This window comes from Rhinatrema bivittatum, unplaced genomic scaffold (assembly GCF_901001135.1).
Source record: "Rhinatrema bivittatum unplaced genomic scaffold, aRhiBiv1.1, whole genome shotgun sequence".
Taxonomy (NCBI): Eukaryota; Metazoa; Chordata; class Amphibia; order Gymnophiona; family Rhinatrematidae; genus Rhinatrema; species Rhinatrema bivittatum.
Window position 1 is genome coordinate 38,691 of NW_021821260.1, and position 12,690 is coordinate 51,380.

General features: G+C 39.1%; 1 protein-coding gene across 1 annotated transcript in view; it reads left to right on the forward strand.

Annotated features, from left to right (window-relative positions):
* The window catches only part of LOC115082560 (dynein heavy chain 7, axonemal-like), a gene marked incomplete at its 3' end in the record, with an annotated part of 54,158 nt that overhangs the window by 14,505 nt on the left and 26,963 nt on the right, over positions 1 to 12,690 (forward strand). The window contains exon 3 of the mRNA XM_029586776.1: positions 4,456 to 4,596. Coding sequence (XP_029442636.1) covers positions 4,456 to 4,596 — 141 coding nt within the window. The remainder of the gene's footprint in view (positions 1 to 4,455; positions 4,597 to 12,690) is intronic.

Genomic DNA, 12,690 nt, shown 5'->3' on the forward strand with positions numbered 1-12,690 from the left:
AAAATCTCTATTATTGTTCCAAAAAAATTTTCAATGGATGAATTAGGATCTATGATCATTAAAATGCAAAAATCAATTAATAAATTAGCTAATACAGTCTAGGAAGCTTTGAAACAGAATAACCAAGTATAAGAAAAAGTAGACTCCTTGGAAAAAAATGTTAATATAATGGATATACAATTGGGGGAAGTTCAAAAAGTCCAGTTAAATTTAATCAAATCAGAAGAAGAACATGAAAGTAAAATTGAGATATTGGAAAATCAGATGAAGAAGTCTAATCTTAGACTATTGAATTTCCCAAAAAATAATCTAATAACACCTTTAGATCTATTTTATAGTTATTTAAAGAACATTCTGAAATATTCTGAGGTCAATTTACCTAAATTAAATAAACTTTATTATTTACCACAAACAGAGGGAGGGGAAAATGAAAAGAATGGAGAGATATCAGAGGAGTTAAATCTGACAGATTTTTTGGAAAAATCCTTTGAGTCAAAAATTAACACCACAGCAACATTGTTGGTACAATTTGCGTCACAAATAGATAGAGATCCAGTGTTAAGACTGCATTTTAAATATCAGAAGTATAATTTTTATGGGCAATCTATAAGGATTTTTCCAGATATAGCCTGCCCAACTCAGTTAAGACGAAAAACGTTTATAGTAATGCGACCGGAAGTATTATCAAGAGGTGCACAATTCCATCTAAGATATCCTTGTAGATGTTTAATAAAACATTTAAATAATAGATATGTTTTCACCTAGCCTGAACAACTGCGAACATATTTGGACACACACTCTTAAGAAGCTGTGCAATTAGGGGGGGGGAACATTTTTTATAGTGGGATCAGCTAGCATCAAGTATTTGCTATATATGTATTTCCATTTAGGTAAATGCTCCTATTTTGATGTTTGCAACCCTTTGTTCTCAAGTTTTTTACTTCACTAGATTTCTTTTTAAGGATAATATGGTATTATGTTCCGCTATAATATGATTTCATGGATAAGAATGAATTATCTTATTTCTGTTTAAAATTTGAAATTTCAATTTAAAAAAAAAAAAAAAAAAAAAAAGAAACTTTTCACTTGTGCACACAGTGGGAGATATGCGCATCCATTGACAGCTTTTACTATCCACTCGGCAACTGCTGGCCCAACTTGTGCACATATTTTCCGGTTTTGGCACACACAGGGCTTTTAAGATTTGCATTTATGACTTTTAAACAAGTGCATGGGCACCAATACATGTGCGTATGTGGGTGCGAGTGCACATAAGCAGGAATTATAAATCGTGCATGCAATTCTTACGAATTCAACACGACCTAAAAACATTCAAAAAGGACTTAAAAACTATATTATTCCGCAAGTTCCTCACTGACTTTCAACCATCTAATCATTCTTTCAACTGAACCCCCAATTGCTTACCCGATATTTCACCCCTATTCCCCTATTCCTACTTCCCTCCCCCTCTACCCTAATTTTATCTCATTCTGGACTTGATATCCATTTGCTAATACTATTCAATGGTTCAAATGTCTCTATACTACTACACATTTGTTAAGAATATGTTTACTGTTCTTACTAATGCTCAGTTTCAAGATATTGTATACTTTTGTAAACCGTTATGATGGCTCAACCGAATAACGGTATATAAAACTCATCAAATAAATAAATAAATAAATATGATTTTAAATACACCTACCACATGTACGTGTGCTCCTAATTTTAAGGGTTACTCGAGCAAATGAAATTTTTGTGTGAAGGACATTCCTAGTTTAATCAGTTGGTCCATCAGGTTGCCAATTCCCCCTCGTGGTCATCCAGACCCCTCTGTTTCTTCAGCCTGCACTCCTTTCTGTTTACCCAGACCCCTCACCCAATGGTTTTTATCCTAAAATGAGTTTTATGAAGACTTACACTTCATCAAGAGCAGAAGTAAATATGTGAGTCTATCAGCACGCTGCATGCTATGACTGCCGTATTTAAAATATGGATTTACACACATAAATGTTGTCCCTAGTCCGGAATTCCCCTGACATACCCTGACTCTGCCCCTTTTTCCCACATATTGGGTTGCTCATGCATGTCCATATATGCGCATAATTTGGCCGTTTTAAAATACGAGTTGCTCGTGCTCGGCTCAGATACTTATGTATGTGGACCTTTTAACACAAGCAAATCTTTTAAAATTCACCCCTATATGTATACAATTAGGGGAGAATTTTGAAAGGTTTGTGTAAGGGTAAACAGATGCTTACCTGTATAAAAAGTGCTACTAAATTTGCCCCTTTCACTATAGACAAACGTACCCATGCTGATCACAGCGTAGGTACCTTGCTTTACCCGTATCAAAAAAGGGGCAGGGTTTGATCAGGGGTGGGAACCCCATGCATACTTTCTGCAGGTACATTTGCATCTGCTTCAAAGCAGATGCAAATGTATACAGGTAATAAGTAACTACTGTGCACTGTCGGCTGGATCTTCAAAGGAAACCTTTGCATGGGGTTTCCCTTTGAAAATATACTTGAGTAACCATGGGAATACAAGCTCCACATTTAATTTAAAAATTGCCCTCAGAATTTAAAAAAAATGTGTTGTAGGCATGGTGCTAATGTATATACTTTACACCATCGTTCAACACTGCTTCAATATATGTGTATACTTTTATGTTCAGAACAATGTACACAAGTACATTTTGCTTGCACAGACTGAAAAGTATGCGCATGCTTTTGAATTTACTTGCCATATTGAAAAATTACACTTATATGATAGATTCCAAATGAACATGAAAAATAAAATGATATATATATATATCTTGCTACATGTGAACAAATTTCTGAAAATGCTAACATTTTATAGGTCTTTTCTTCACAAGGCAGCATATTTAATTGTTTGTAGAGATGCATATGAGCAGTAATCTCTTGAGAAAATATTTAAATCATGTAATTTTGCTTAGTATGTTGATAAAATGAACAAGAATGATGAATTATTCAGATTATTCTACAACCATTCTAATGTATCAATCATTTCTGGAATGATAAAATGTTTTCATCATTATCAAAAAACATTTTTTCTACTAAGTTTAGTGTAAAAGGTGCTTTATTGGCAACACTGACAACTGAATTATACATACAGGTACAATACAGATAGTAACTTTGTAATCTTTCCCACATTGTTCTGCAAAGTTACCTCAAGCTTGTTTTGGTGGGACCATGTTTTGGTGATGATTTACCGCTATCAATAACACATTGGTAATGCATTGGTGTAACTGCCACTGGCTACTGCAAGGCCACCAGTCTCTCCTGCACTGGCACAGGAGGCCCTCAAATACTGATCTTCCTACTCTACTCACCTCCAATGGCTAAAGAGGACAATCCCTCCTGCACTGAGACATCAAGGCCCCATGGGCTGATGCCCCACCAATTCTCCCAATGCTGATTCTAGTCTCCTTTGGGTCACCTTCCCTCTATCCCTTTCCTCCAAGTTGATTCTTCCCACCTATCCTATTGGGCTAGAGTTGGGGGTTAGGCATTCACCCATGGGTCTTTGATGTGTTAGGGTATAGGGGGCAGGGAACAGACAACTAGAACCCAGTAGAGGGGAGGTGGGGTGGTGGCTAGGGATGGGGAAATTTGGCTACATGGGCCTTGTATTAGCCACTGGTTCTTATTAGAACAGCAATAAAAATGGGTAAGAGGTACCTTGCTCCTCATAGGGGTTTTCCAGGTCTGGGGGAATATGGGGGTAACATGTTATTGAAGTTGCGGGTGGGTAGAAGGTGAGGAGATGAAGTAGGAGGGAGCCTATTCTGAAAAACAAAACGGAAGGAGGGAGTGGGAGGGGCGATTTGTGAACCCATAAAAAAAAAAGTTAAGTCTTTGGTGAGGACTTGGTGGGGTAGGGGCTTCTCAGCCCAGCAGGGCCAGTTAAAACACATTGGAAATCAGGCCAAAGATCTGCAAAGCACTTTTTTTTTTTAAATAGAGTGGTTACTTAACAGTATATCTTTGAAAATATATGGTTAAGTAGCAAGTTATCCACTACACAAGGCTAGATAATTTTAGACCTGCTCTGAAGAAGGTCTAAAGTTATCCGGATAACTTAGCTGGTTATAACTAAAAATCAGCTGTTAGCTGGATAACTTTACTCCATCCCAGAATGCCTCTTTTTATCTGGCTAGATTTGAACTGGTTATAACTTATCCTTATATAATCTAGCCAGACAAGTGGCTCAGTATTCAAATACTTGTCATTTGTCAGGATAATCTGTAAGTAATTTGGCTAAATGGTTTTGAATATGGATTTTCTTGGTTTATTAAACTGCTCATTATGATACTTAAACATATTTATAAATTAAACAAAGCATCAAATATATCTTCTCTGTCAATATTTCCTTTCTGTGTAACATTTTCATTAACGAAAAGCAAACTAAATAGCCTATATTTTTTTTCACAAGGTTATTGGAGAGGCAATTGAGGCCTATCCACGAACTGATCGTAATAACTGGGTGAAAGAATGGCCTGGGCAGACTGTCCTCTGTGTAACTCAGATTTTCTGGACAGAGGAGGTACAAGTATCAATTCGAAAAGGTCAGCAGGTAGGTAGATCTCCAATATGTATACAAAAATTAATTGGTGAAAAACTTTTGTAAGAACTATTGTTTTTAAGAGTTATGCTGTAGGCTCACAAAGGGAGAATCTCATTAAAAAAGAGATCCAATTGGAAATCAGGATAGTCAATGTTTTAATATGATAAAGTTAAAATAAGAAACAAATCATCAACCTTCCCCTAAAAAGTAGACTTATCAAAGACTACCTATAAGATGATATCACTAGATTTTAGGTATTCTTTACAGTATCAATACTGTGTGTGGTGCCTTATGTGGCTAACCACTTTTTGTTTGTATCTTTTTTTTAGCATCACATTCACAGAAGGAGATAATTTTCAAAAGGATTTACATGCATAGACGTTCCATGCATAAATGGACTTTTGAAATGTATTATGATTATATGCTACTTTTATACGCTTAACTCTTTTGAAAATTGTCTCCCATATGTGTAACTTCCCTGTAAATGGAAAGTAATATGTGTAAGTTTAGCAAACAGACACAAATACATACAGACACACACACTAGAACACAAATTACTATTTGGAAAAATTATGCATATGCAGTAAATGCCTTTTAAAAGCATATGTTTTAATTTTTAAACAACTTAAAAATTTTGAAGAAATATTATTTCATAACAACAAAAACATAATTAGGGTTTCTGATTTTCAGTGCAAACTGATAGAACCCATAAAGCACTCCCCTCCCCACACTCTCCAACATGCCTATATGAAAATCTGGTCTATTGATTTGTACTGAAAAATTCCAGTTTGGCCTGTGGAGGCTGAAGAGTAGAGCTCCTGGCCTGCCCCATTCCCCCACTGTTAACTACTTACTGGTGCTGATTAGAGCTGGCAGAAGGAGGAAGGAAGTGGCAGTACCTGAGGCTCATCTTGTGTAGTGAACTTCATGACATTATGGTGTCCCTTATGTTCAGGCCTTGGGCTGCAGGGGAGAAGGCAGGACCCAAGGCACCACTGCTTCCTTCCTCATAAGAACATAAGATTTGACATAAAGGGCCAGAGCAAAGGGTCATCAAGCCCAGTATCATGTTTCCAGCAGTGGCCAATCCAGGACACAAGTAGCTGGCATGATCCCAAAAGGTCACTGGATTTCATGCAGCTTCTCCCAGATCTAACCCTGATTTCTAATTGGACCACTTTTATAATGATTTATAGACTTTTCCTCCAGGAACTTGTCTCAAACTTTTTAAACCCAGCTATACTAACAGCTTTCACTACATCCTCCACCAACAAATTCCAGAATTTAAATTATGTTTTGGGTAAAAAAAATATTTTCTCCTATTTGTCTTAAATGTATCACTTAGTAACTTAACTGAATGTCCCATAGAGTTTGTACTTTTTGAAAGAGTAAACAATCGATTCACATTTACCGTTTACACTCCACTCATTATTTTATAGATCTTTATCATATCTCCCCTCAGCTGTCTCTTCTCTAAACTGAAGACCCCAACCTCTTTAGCCTTTCTTCATAGGGGAATCGATCCACTCTCTTTATCATTTTGGTCACCCTTCTCTGTATCTTTTCTAATTCTGCTATGTCTTTTTTGAGATGCTGTGACCAGAACTACACACAATACTCAAGGTGCAGTTGCACCATGGAGCAATAAAAAGGCATTATAATATTCTCTGTTTTATTCTCCATTCTTTCTAATAATTCCTAGCATTCTATTTGCTTTTTTGGCCACTGTCACACATTGAGCAGAGGATTTCAACATGTTATCCACAATGATGCCTAGATTCTTTTCCTAGGTGATAACTTTCAAAGTGGAAACTTGCATTGCGTATAATTCGGGTTGCTCTACCCTAACTGCAACACTTTGCACTTGTCCACATTAAATGTCATCTGCCATTTGATGCCCAGTCTCCCAGTCCTGCAAGGTCCTCTTGCAATTTCTCACAGTCTTTTTGTGAGTTAGCAACTTTGAATACTTCACTCATCGGTCCCATATCTGATCATTTATGAATATGTTAAAAAGCAGTGGTCCTAGTACAGATCCCTGAGGCACTCCACTATTCACCTTACTTCATTGAGAAAATTGACCATTTAGCCCTACTCTGTGTTTTCTCTCTTTTAACCAGTTCTCAGTCCACAGCAGAATATCACCTCCTATGCCATGACTTTTTAATTTCTTTAAGAGTCTCTCATGAGGTACTTGTCAAATGCTTTCTGAAAATCCAGATACCCTATATCAACTAGCTCACCTTTATCCACATGGTTATTCATGCCTTTAAAAAAAAATGTAGCAAATTGGTAAGGCAAGACTTACCTTGGCTAAATCCATGTTCACTTTGTCCCACTAAACTATGTCTACCTGCTGGCCCTGATTAGCAGCAGTAAATGCTATAGCTATCTGTGGGGGACTGGTGCAGATTGTCGCCTCTACTCTTCGGCTCCCATAGACCTCATTGGGAAGGCATGCAGATTAACTTTTTGGCCCCTATGGGTCACATTGGAAGAGAGGAGGACTTCACTTTTTTGGCCTCTGCAGGGCACATTGGTGGTGGGAGGATGGCTGCATATTCCAGTTGCCATGGGTTGTGGAGGATGTGAATGTTGATGTTATTGGGGCGGGGGGGGGGGGGGGAGCAGGCTTTAGGGGATGTGAGTGCTGGATATATGAATGCTGAGACTGGAAATAAAATATATGATTATGAGTATTATGGGAGTGGGATGAATTGTGTATGTTGGAGTTGTTAGGAAGCCAGTGTGTAGGTTGTAAAGTGTGCATACCGTTTGATCACAAGTAGTGGCAGAGAACATAAGGTATGCACATACAATTGTGTGCAGGTAGTTTGCATCTAGGTGGGCTATTCAATATACTGCCCCCTTTGTGTATTCCATGGACTGCACCTTTCCAATCTTGTTTCACTTTAGTGATTTCATTATCTACAATATTTTGAGATGTGTTGGCCCAACTAATGAAATGTGAGCAGATGTGCTGATTTAAATATTTCCACACTTCCTCATTTCCTTGTGTAACCAATGTTTACTAGCTGCAATAGTAGCTAGTAAAACAGCCACTTGTAGAATTTCTGTATTTTTGCTGCTCTATATGAGCATGCTTGAAAGTTAGCTGATGTTACTCTATGGAAACACTGATTGAGGCAGTCTGCTCTTTCCAGCATGCTGCCCTAGAGGAACCCAGCTCCCTGTAGAGTATTTGAAGGCTTCAAGGAGGGAAATGCCAGCTATTTTTCTGGGACTTCTCTTGCTGAGGCTTGGGCACGTCATCTATGTGCGAGTACCATGCTGTAATAGCAGTTCCACTGTTAGTGAATTCTGAAAAGATTGAACGGCATGATCTGATGCTGGCCTATTAAATTGCATCAGACTGCTTTAGTATAATGTTGCGCCTGCAGTTTGGTATTCAACATTCTATTTTATATCTGGAGCCTGCATTCTCTATGTTGTAACTGTTTCAGGAAATAAATGAGATGGTTGGATGCAAATGAAGTGGATCTCGTAGTTTTATTTTGGAGTTGCATGGCACTATGGAGGGTGAAGGTATCTGGACGGCATGTACACCCAATGCCTACCCCCTTGTGATAGCAGGTTACACTGGTGTATATAGGCTACACCAGGAAATGAGTTATTTATTTCTTAAACTAACATTCTGCATCCTGTAGGGTTGTTATTCTGTGCTAGAATGGAGATTCTAAATTCACATTTGTAAAAGGACTTTAATTAGAGAAACATGGTTCTAATATAAATTCACAAAAGTATGGAAAGGTAACGTTGTGAATACCTTTATAGGTATAATTGCTTATCATTGTGTGCATTGTCATCAAATCACAATTGACATCACGAATCATTTCATGTGATATCATTCTGCAGTTATGTGAAATACAGATGTTTAGAATTTTTTTCAAAATCACCCGTCAAACTGGAACTGATCTGAGAGCCATACTCATAGGGGAGGTGGTTTTCAAAGGAGTTACACTTGTAAAAGTAGCATATATCACAGCAATTATCAAAAGTCCATTTATACACATAAAACCTTTTGACAATTCAGCCCTATGGAGTGAATTTTCAAAGGAGTTATGCATATAAAATTAGAAATTTTCAAAAGCTTAATCACATGCATAAATCTTTTTGAAAATTACCTCCTAGGCCTTTTACCCCTATAGATACAGAATGGAAGAAAAGCCTTAGGGACCCGGCGCATGCACATGGCCATGCGTATTTTAAAACACATGTGCGTGGCTGCGAGCGTGTTATAAAATACGAGCAGCATGCACACATGTGTGGCTGATTTTGTAATGTGCATGTGCCTGTTGTACGCGCAAGGAGGGAACAGTTATGCAATTCCTGCTCGCTGACGCATCCTGGCCTTCCCCAGTTCCCTCCCAGTCCGCTCCAATTAAGGAACGGACTGGGAGGGAACTTCCTTACCCCCCTACCTCACCTTCCCTACCCTTCCCCTCTCTCCTTCTCTCCTTCTCTCCGTCTCACCCTCTAAACCCTTTTTCCTACATTTTGATGTTTTTATTTTGTTGCTTACAGCTCCAATGGAGCAGTAGCAACTTGCGCGCGCCTTCTTTCCCCTTCCCGGTACAGCGGCAAATGGACCTGTACCGGTCATCTCCAGTCCCGCCTCTCCCCGCCCCCAAGATTGCCCCTTTAACTGGGCCCGGCACTTTGGCGCGTAACAGGGGTTACGCACGTGGTCGGGGGATTTAAAATTTGGCTATTAGTGAATAGGGTTGCCAACTGGCTCCAGATTTTTAGGACAGGTTTATCCAGTCCTGATTTTACTCACTTGCATACAGGTACTTATAATCTTACTTTTGTTAAGGAATACAATAGGGAATCAGAATAAATCCCAGTATGCAATGGGGCAAAACCAGGACTGGATCAACCTGTCCTGAAAATCTGGAGCCAATTTCCAACCCTCTTAGTGAATCAGATTCCAAGACATACAATTTTATGTAAGTTTCAGTATCTTAGTATCTGGATTCACTCCACAGTGTCTCTTCCCCAGATAGATACTTTCTGCAGTATCCTGAGGCAAAACAAGTCTCTGGTTTAAAGCTGGTTGTACAAGGCTCTTAATACAGTTCTCAGAGGCCTTGCTCCCTCTCTTCCCCAAGCACAGATGCTCCAATATACAGTTTAAAAGGGGGCTTTTATTTCTCCAATCCACAAGCCCTCAGAGGCTTTGCTCTCCCTTTTTCCCCATCACAGATGCTCACTGGGGTGGACTGTCACCACCCACTTGCAGGATAATCAGGCTGTAAGCATCCTCTTTCTTTACTTTTTCACTGTAGCCTGTTTCTGCACCTCCCCACAGTCCTTTGTTCTCTCCTAGTTAGAAAGCAAGGACTCCACAGTAGCTTTTGACCCTGTAGCAGGAGCTCTGCAAGGGTGCTCCAATCTCCTAACTCCACTATATGCTTTCACGTCTTCCTTCTTCCTGTCGCTCTTCCTCTCTGATTAGGTTAGCACCTGATTCCAGACTCTAGTGACTTTCTGTTCAGCCCTGTTTATTCTTACCTTTGATTCATTTAGAGCCTTCCTCTGGTCTGGATTAGAGAATGGGACATACTTCCCATTACATACCTCCCCCTTTTTTCCTGGGTGCTTTGCCTCTCCCTGACCTCTATAGATGTAACTTGTCAGGACAGAAAATCTTTATTTTTATGATCCCTTCCTGCTCTGTGTTGAATTGTGAACTTAAAGGTTTGTAAAGCCATATCCCACCTGGTAAGGCATGCGTTGGTATTATGCATTTGATTGAGCCATTTGGGGGGGGGGGGGGGGGCATGATCTGTAACCATTATAAATGGTCTTCCTAACAGGTAATATTGCAAGTTCTCCACAGCCCATTTCACTGCTAGGCACTCCTTTTCTATAGTTCCATAGAGTCTTTCATTATCTTTTAATTTATGGCTAAGATATAGGATAGGGTGCTCCTTTTCTCCCACCCTCTAAAATAAATCTGAGGCATTGGTCTGTAAAACGAATGACAGTTTGAAGTCCACGCTATGGAGGAATAGATATTCACATAGCTTCCCTTTTATTTCCTCAAAGACCTTTTCCGTGGCCCAATCCCATCAGGTTGGTCTGTGGCCCAATCCCACTAGGTTGGTCTGTTTTCAGCAATTTGGTCAAGGGGGTTGTAAGATGAATCTTCTATAGAACCCAGCTAATCCCCAAAATGCTCTAAACGGCTTTTTAGGTCTCAGAGTTTTTTCCACTACCTCTATTTTCTTGATTAAGGGTCTTATGGTCCCATTTCCTACAATGTGCCCTAAATATTGTACCTCTGTCTGCGCCAGGGCACACTTCTTCAGGTTTGCAGTTAACCCTGCTTGCTGAAGGGATTGGAATATCTCCGTTAAATGTTTGATGTGTTTCTGCCAAGTTTTGAAGAAAATTCTTACATCATCCCTGTAAGCCCCAGAGTAAGCCTGATGGGGCCTTAGTATCAGATTGATGGCATGCTGGAAGCTTCTGGGGGCCTTATGAACCCCAAACGAGAGGACTTTAAATTGGTATAACCCTCTGTGGATGATGAATTGTGGCTTCTCTCTAGATTTTAGATCCAAGGGAATTTGCCAATATGCCTTAGTTAAGTCTAAGGTTGACAGATAGTGTGATCCTCCTCAATTGCTCCAAAGGTCCTCACATTTTTGCATTGGGTATGCGTCAAAGCGTGACATGGCGTTTGCTTGGCAGAAATCAATACAGAAATGGATGGATACATCAGATTTAGGGACTAATACTATGGGGCTTTCCCTTTCACTACACAATTCTTCAATTACTCATAGCTTCATTTCTCCCAACTGTTTGTCAGTTTTATTCTTTTTTGCTTCAGGAATCCTATATGACTTTTGCCTTATGATTTTTCTGGGCTTTGTATATATCTGTTACTGGAAAACACATAGAGAAATTGCTCTATTAGGGTCTTAATGTCCTACTGCTGGATTGGAGTCAGGACAGTACCTACTTGTATTGTACCCTTTTCTGCCCTACTGCCTACCTCATCTCTGGGATTGCCTGACCCTAGCACATCTCGCTCAGCCAGGGTTTCATCAAATTGATATGGAAGACCTGTGTCTTTTTTTCCTTTGCATTACCTCCAAAACACGGCTGCTAGAATATTAACTAACACACGGAGAAGAGACCACATATCACCAATCCTCAAAGATCTGCACTGGCTGCCAATTCATTACAGAATCATATATAAGTCCATAACCATTATCTACAAAGCTATACATCAACACTCTCAGCTCACCCTTCAAATTCCTCTCAAAAAATTCACGTCCAAAAGACCAATCAGAGAATCCTATAGAGAAACCCTACAAGTATCACCCTCCAAATCTATGAGGCACATAACCGCCAGAGACAGGGCTTTCTCCACTGCAGGACCAACATTGTGGAACTCCATCCCACCAGATTTGCGACAGGAACCCTGCCTTCCTACATTTAGGAAAAGACTTAAAACGTGGCTATTCACGAAAGCCTTTCCTGAACTAAACTAAACCTATTCCATTATTACCTATTCGCTCAGACTTTGCCTTAATCATAATAATTAATATCCCTACCTCATAAGGGCAATTCTTCAACGCTATAAGCACATTGACTGACATATATGTTATATATATTTAAACCCCTGCTTCTTTTCTCTGATCCAAGTTATATTACTCCCTTGTTTTATTGTAACTGCATTCCTTAGCCTTCTCTTGTTTAACGTTTTTTACTACTATTACTATTATTTTATTATTATTATTACTTAGATCAATGTTATTTATTGCCTTTTGTTCCCTATCTACTTGTTAATTGTAAACCGACATGATGCGATTTTTATCGCGAATGCTGGTATAGAAAAACCTAAATAAATAAAATAAAAAATAATCCACGAGGCTAAGGTGTTTATGAATCTCACAGGAGCCCCTCCAGTGGGCTAGCAACTGGTTAGAAGTGGGTACTAATACCAGTACATTATCCCCTAATTTAAATTCTCTCTCTCTTTCCCTCTTATCATAATAGGTCTTCTGTCGCTCTTGGGCTCTTTGCAAATTTTCTTGGGCTATTTGTTGTGATTTATGTAACCTTTCA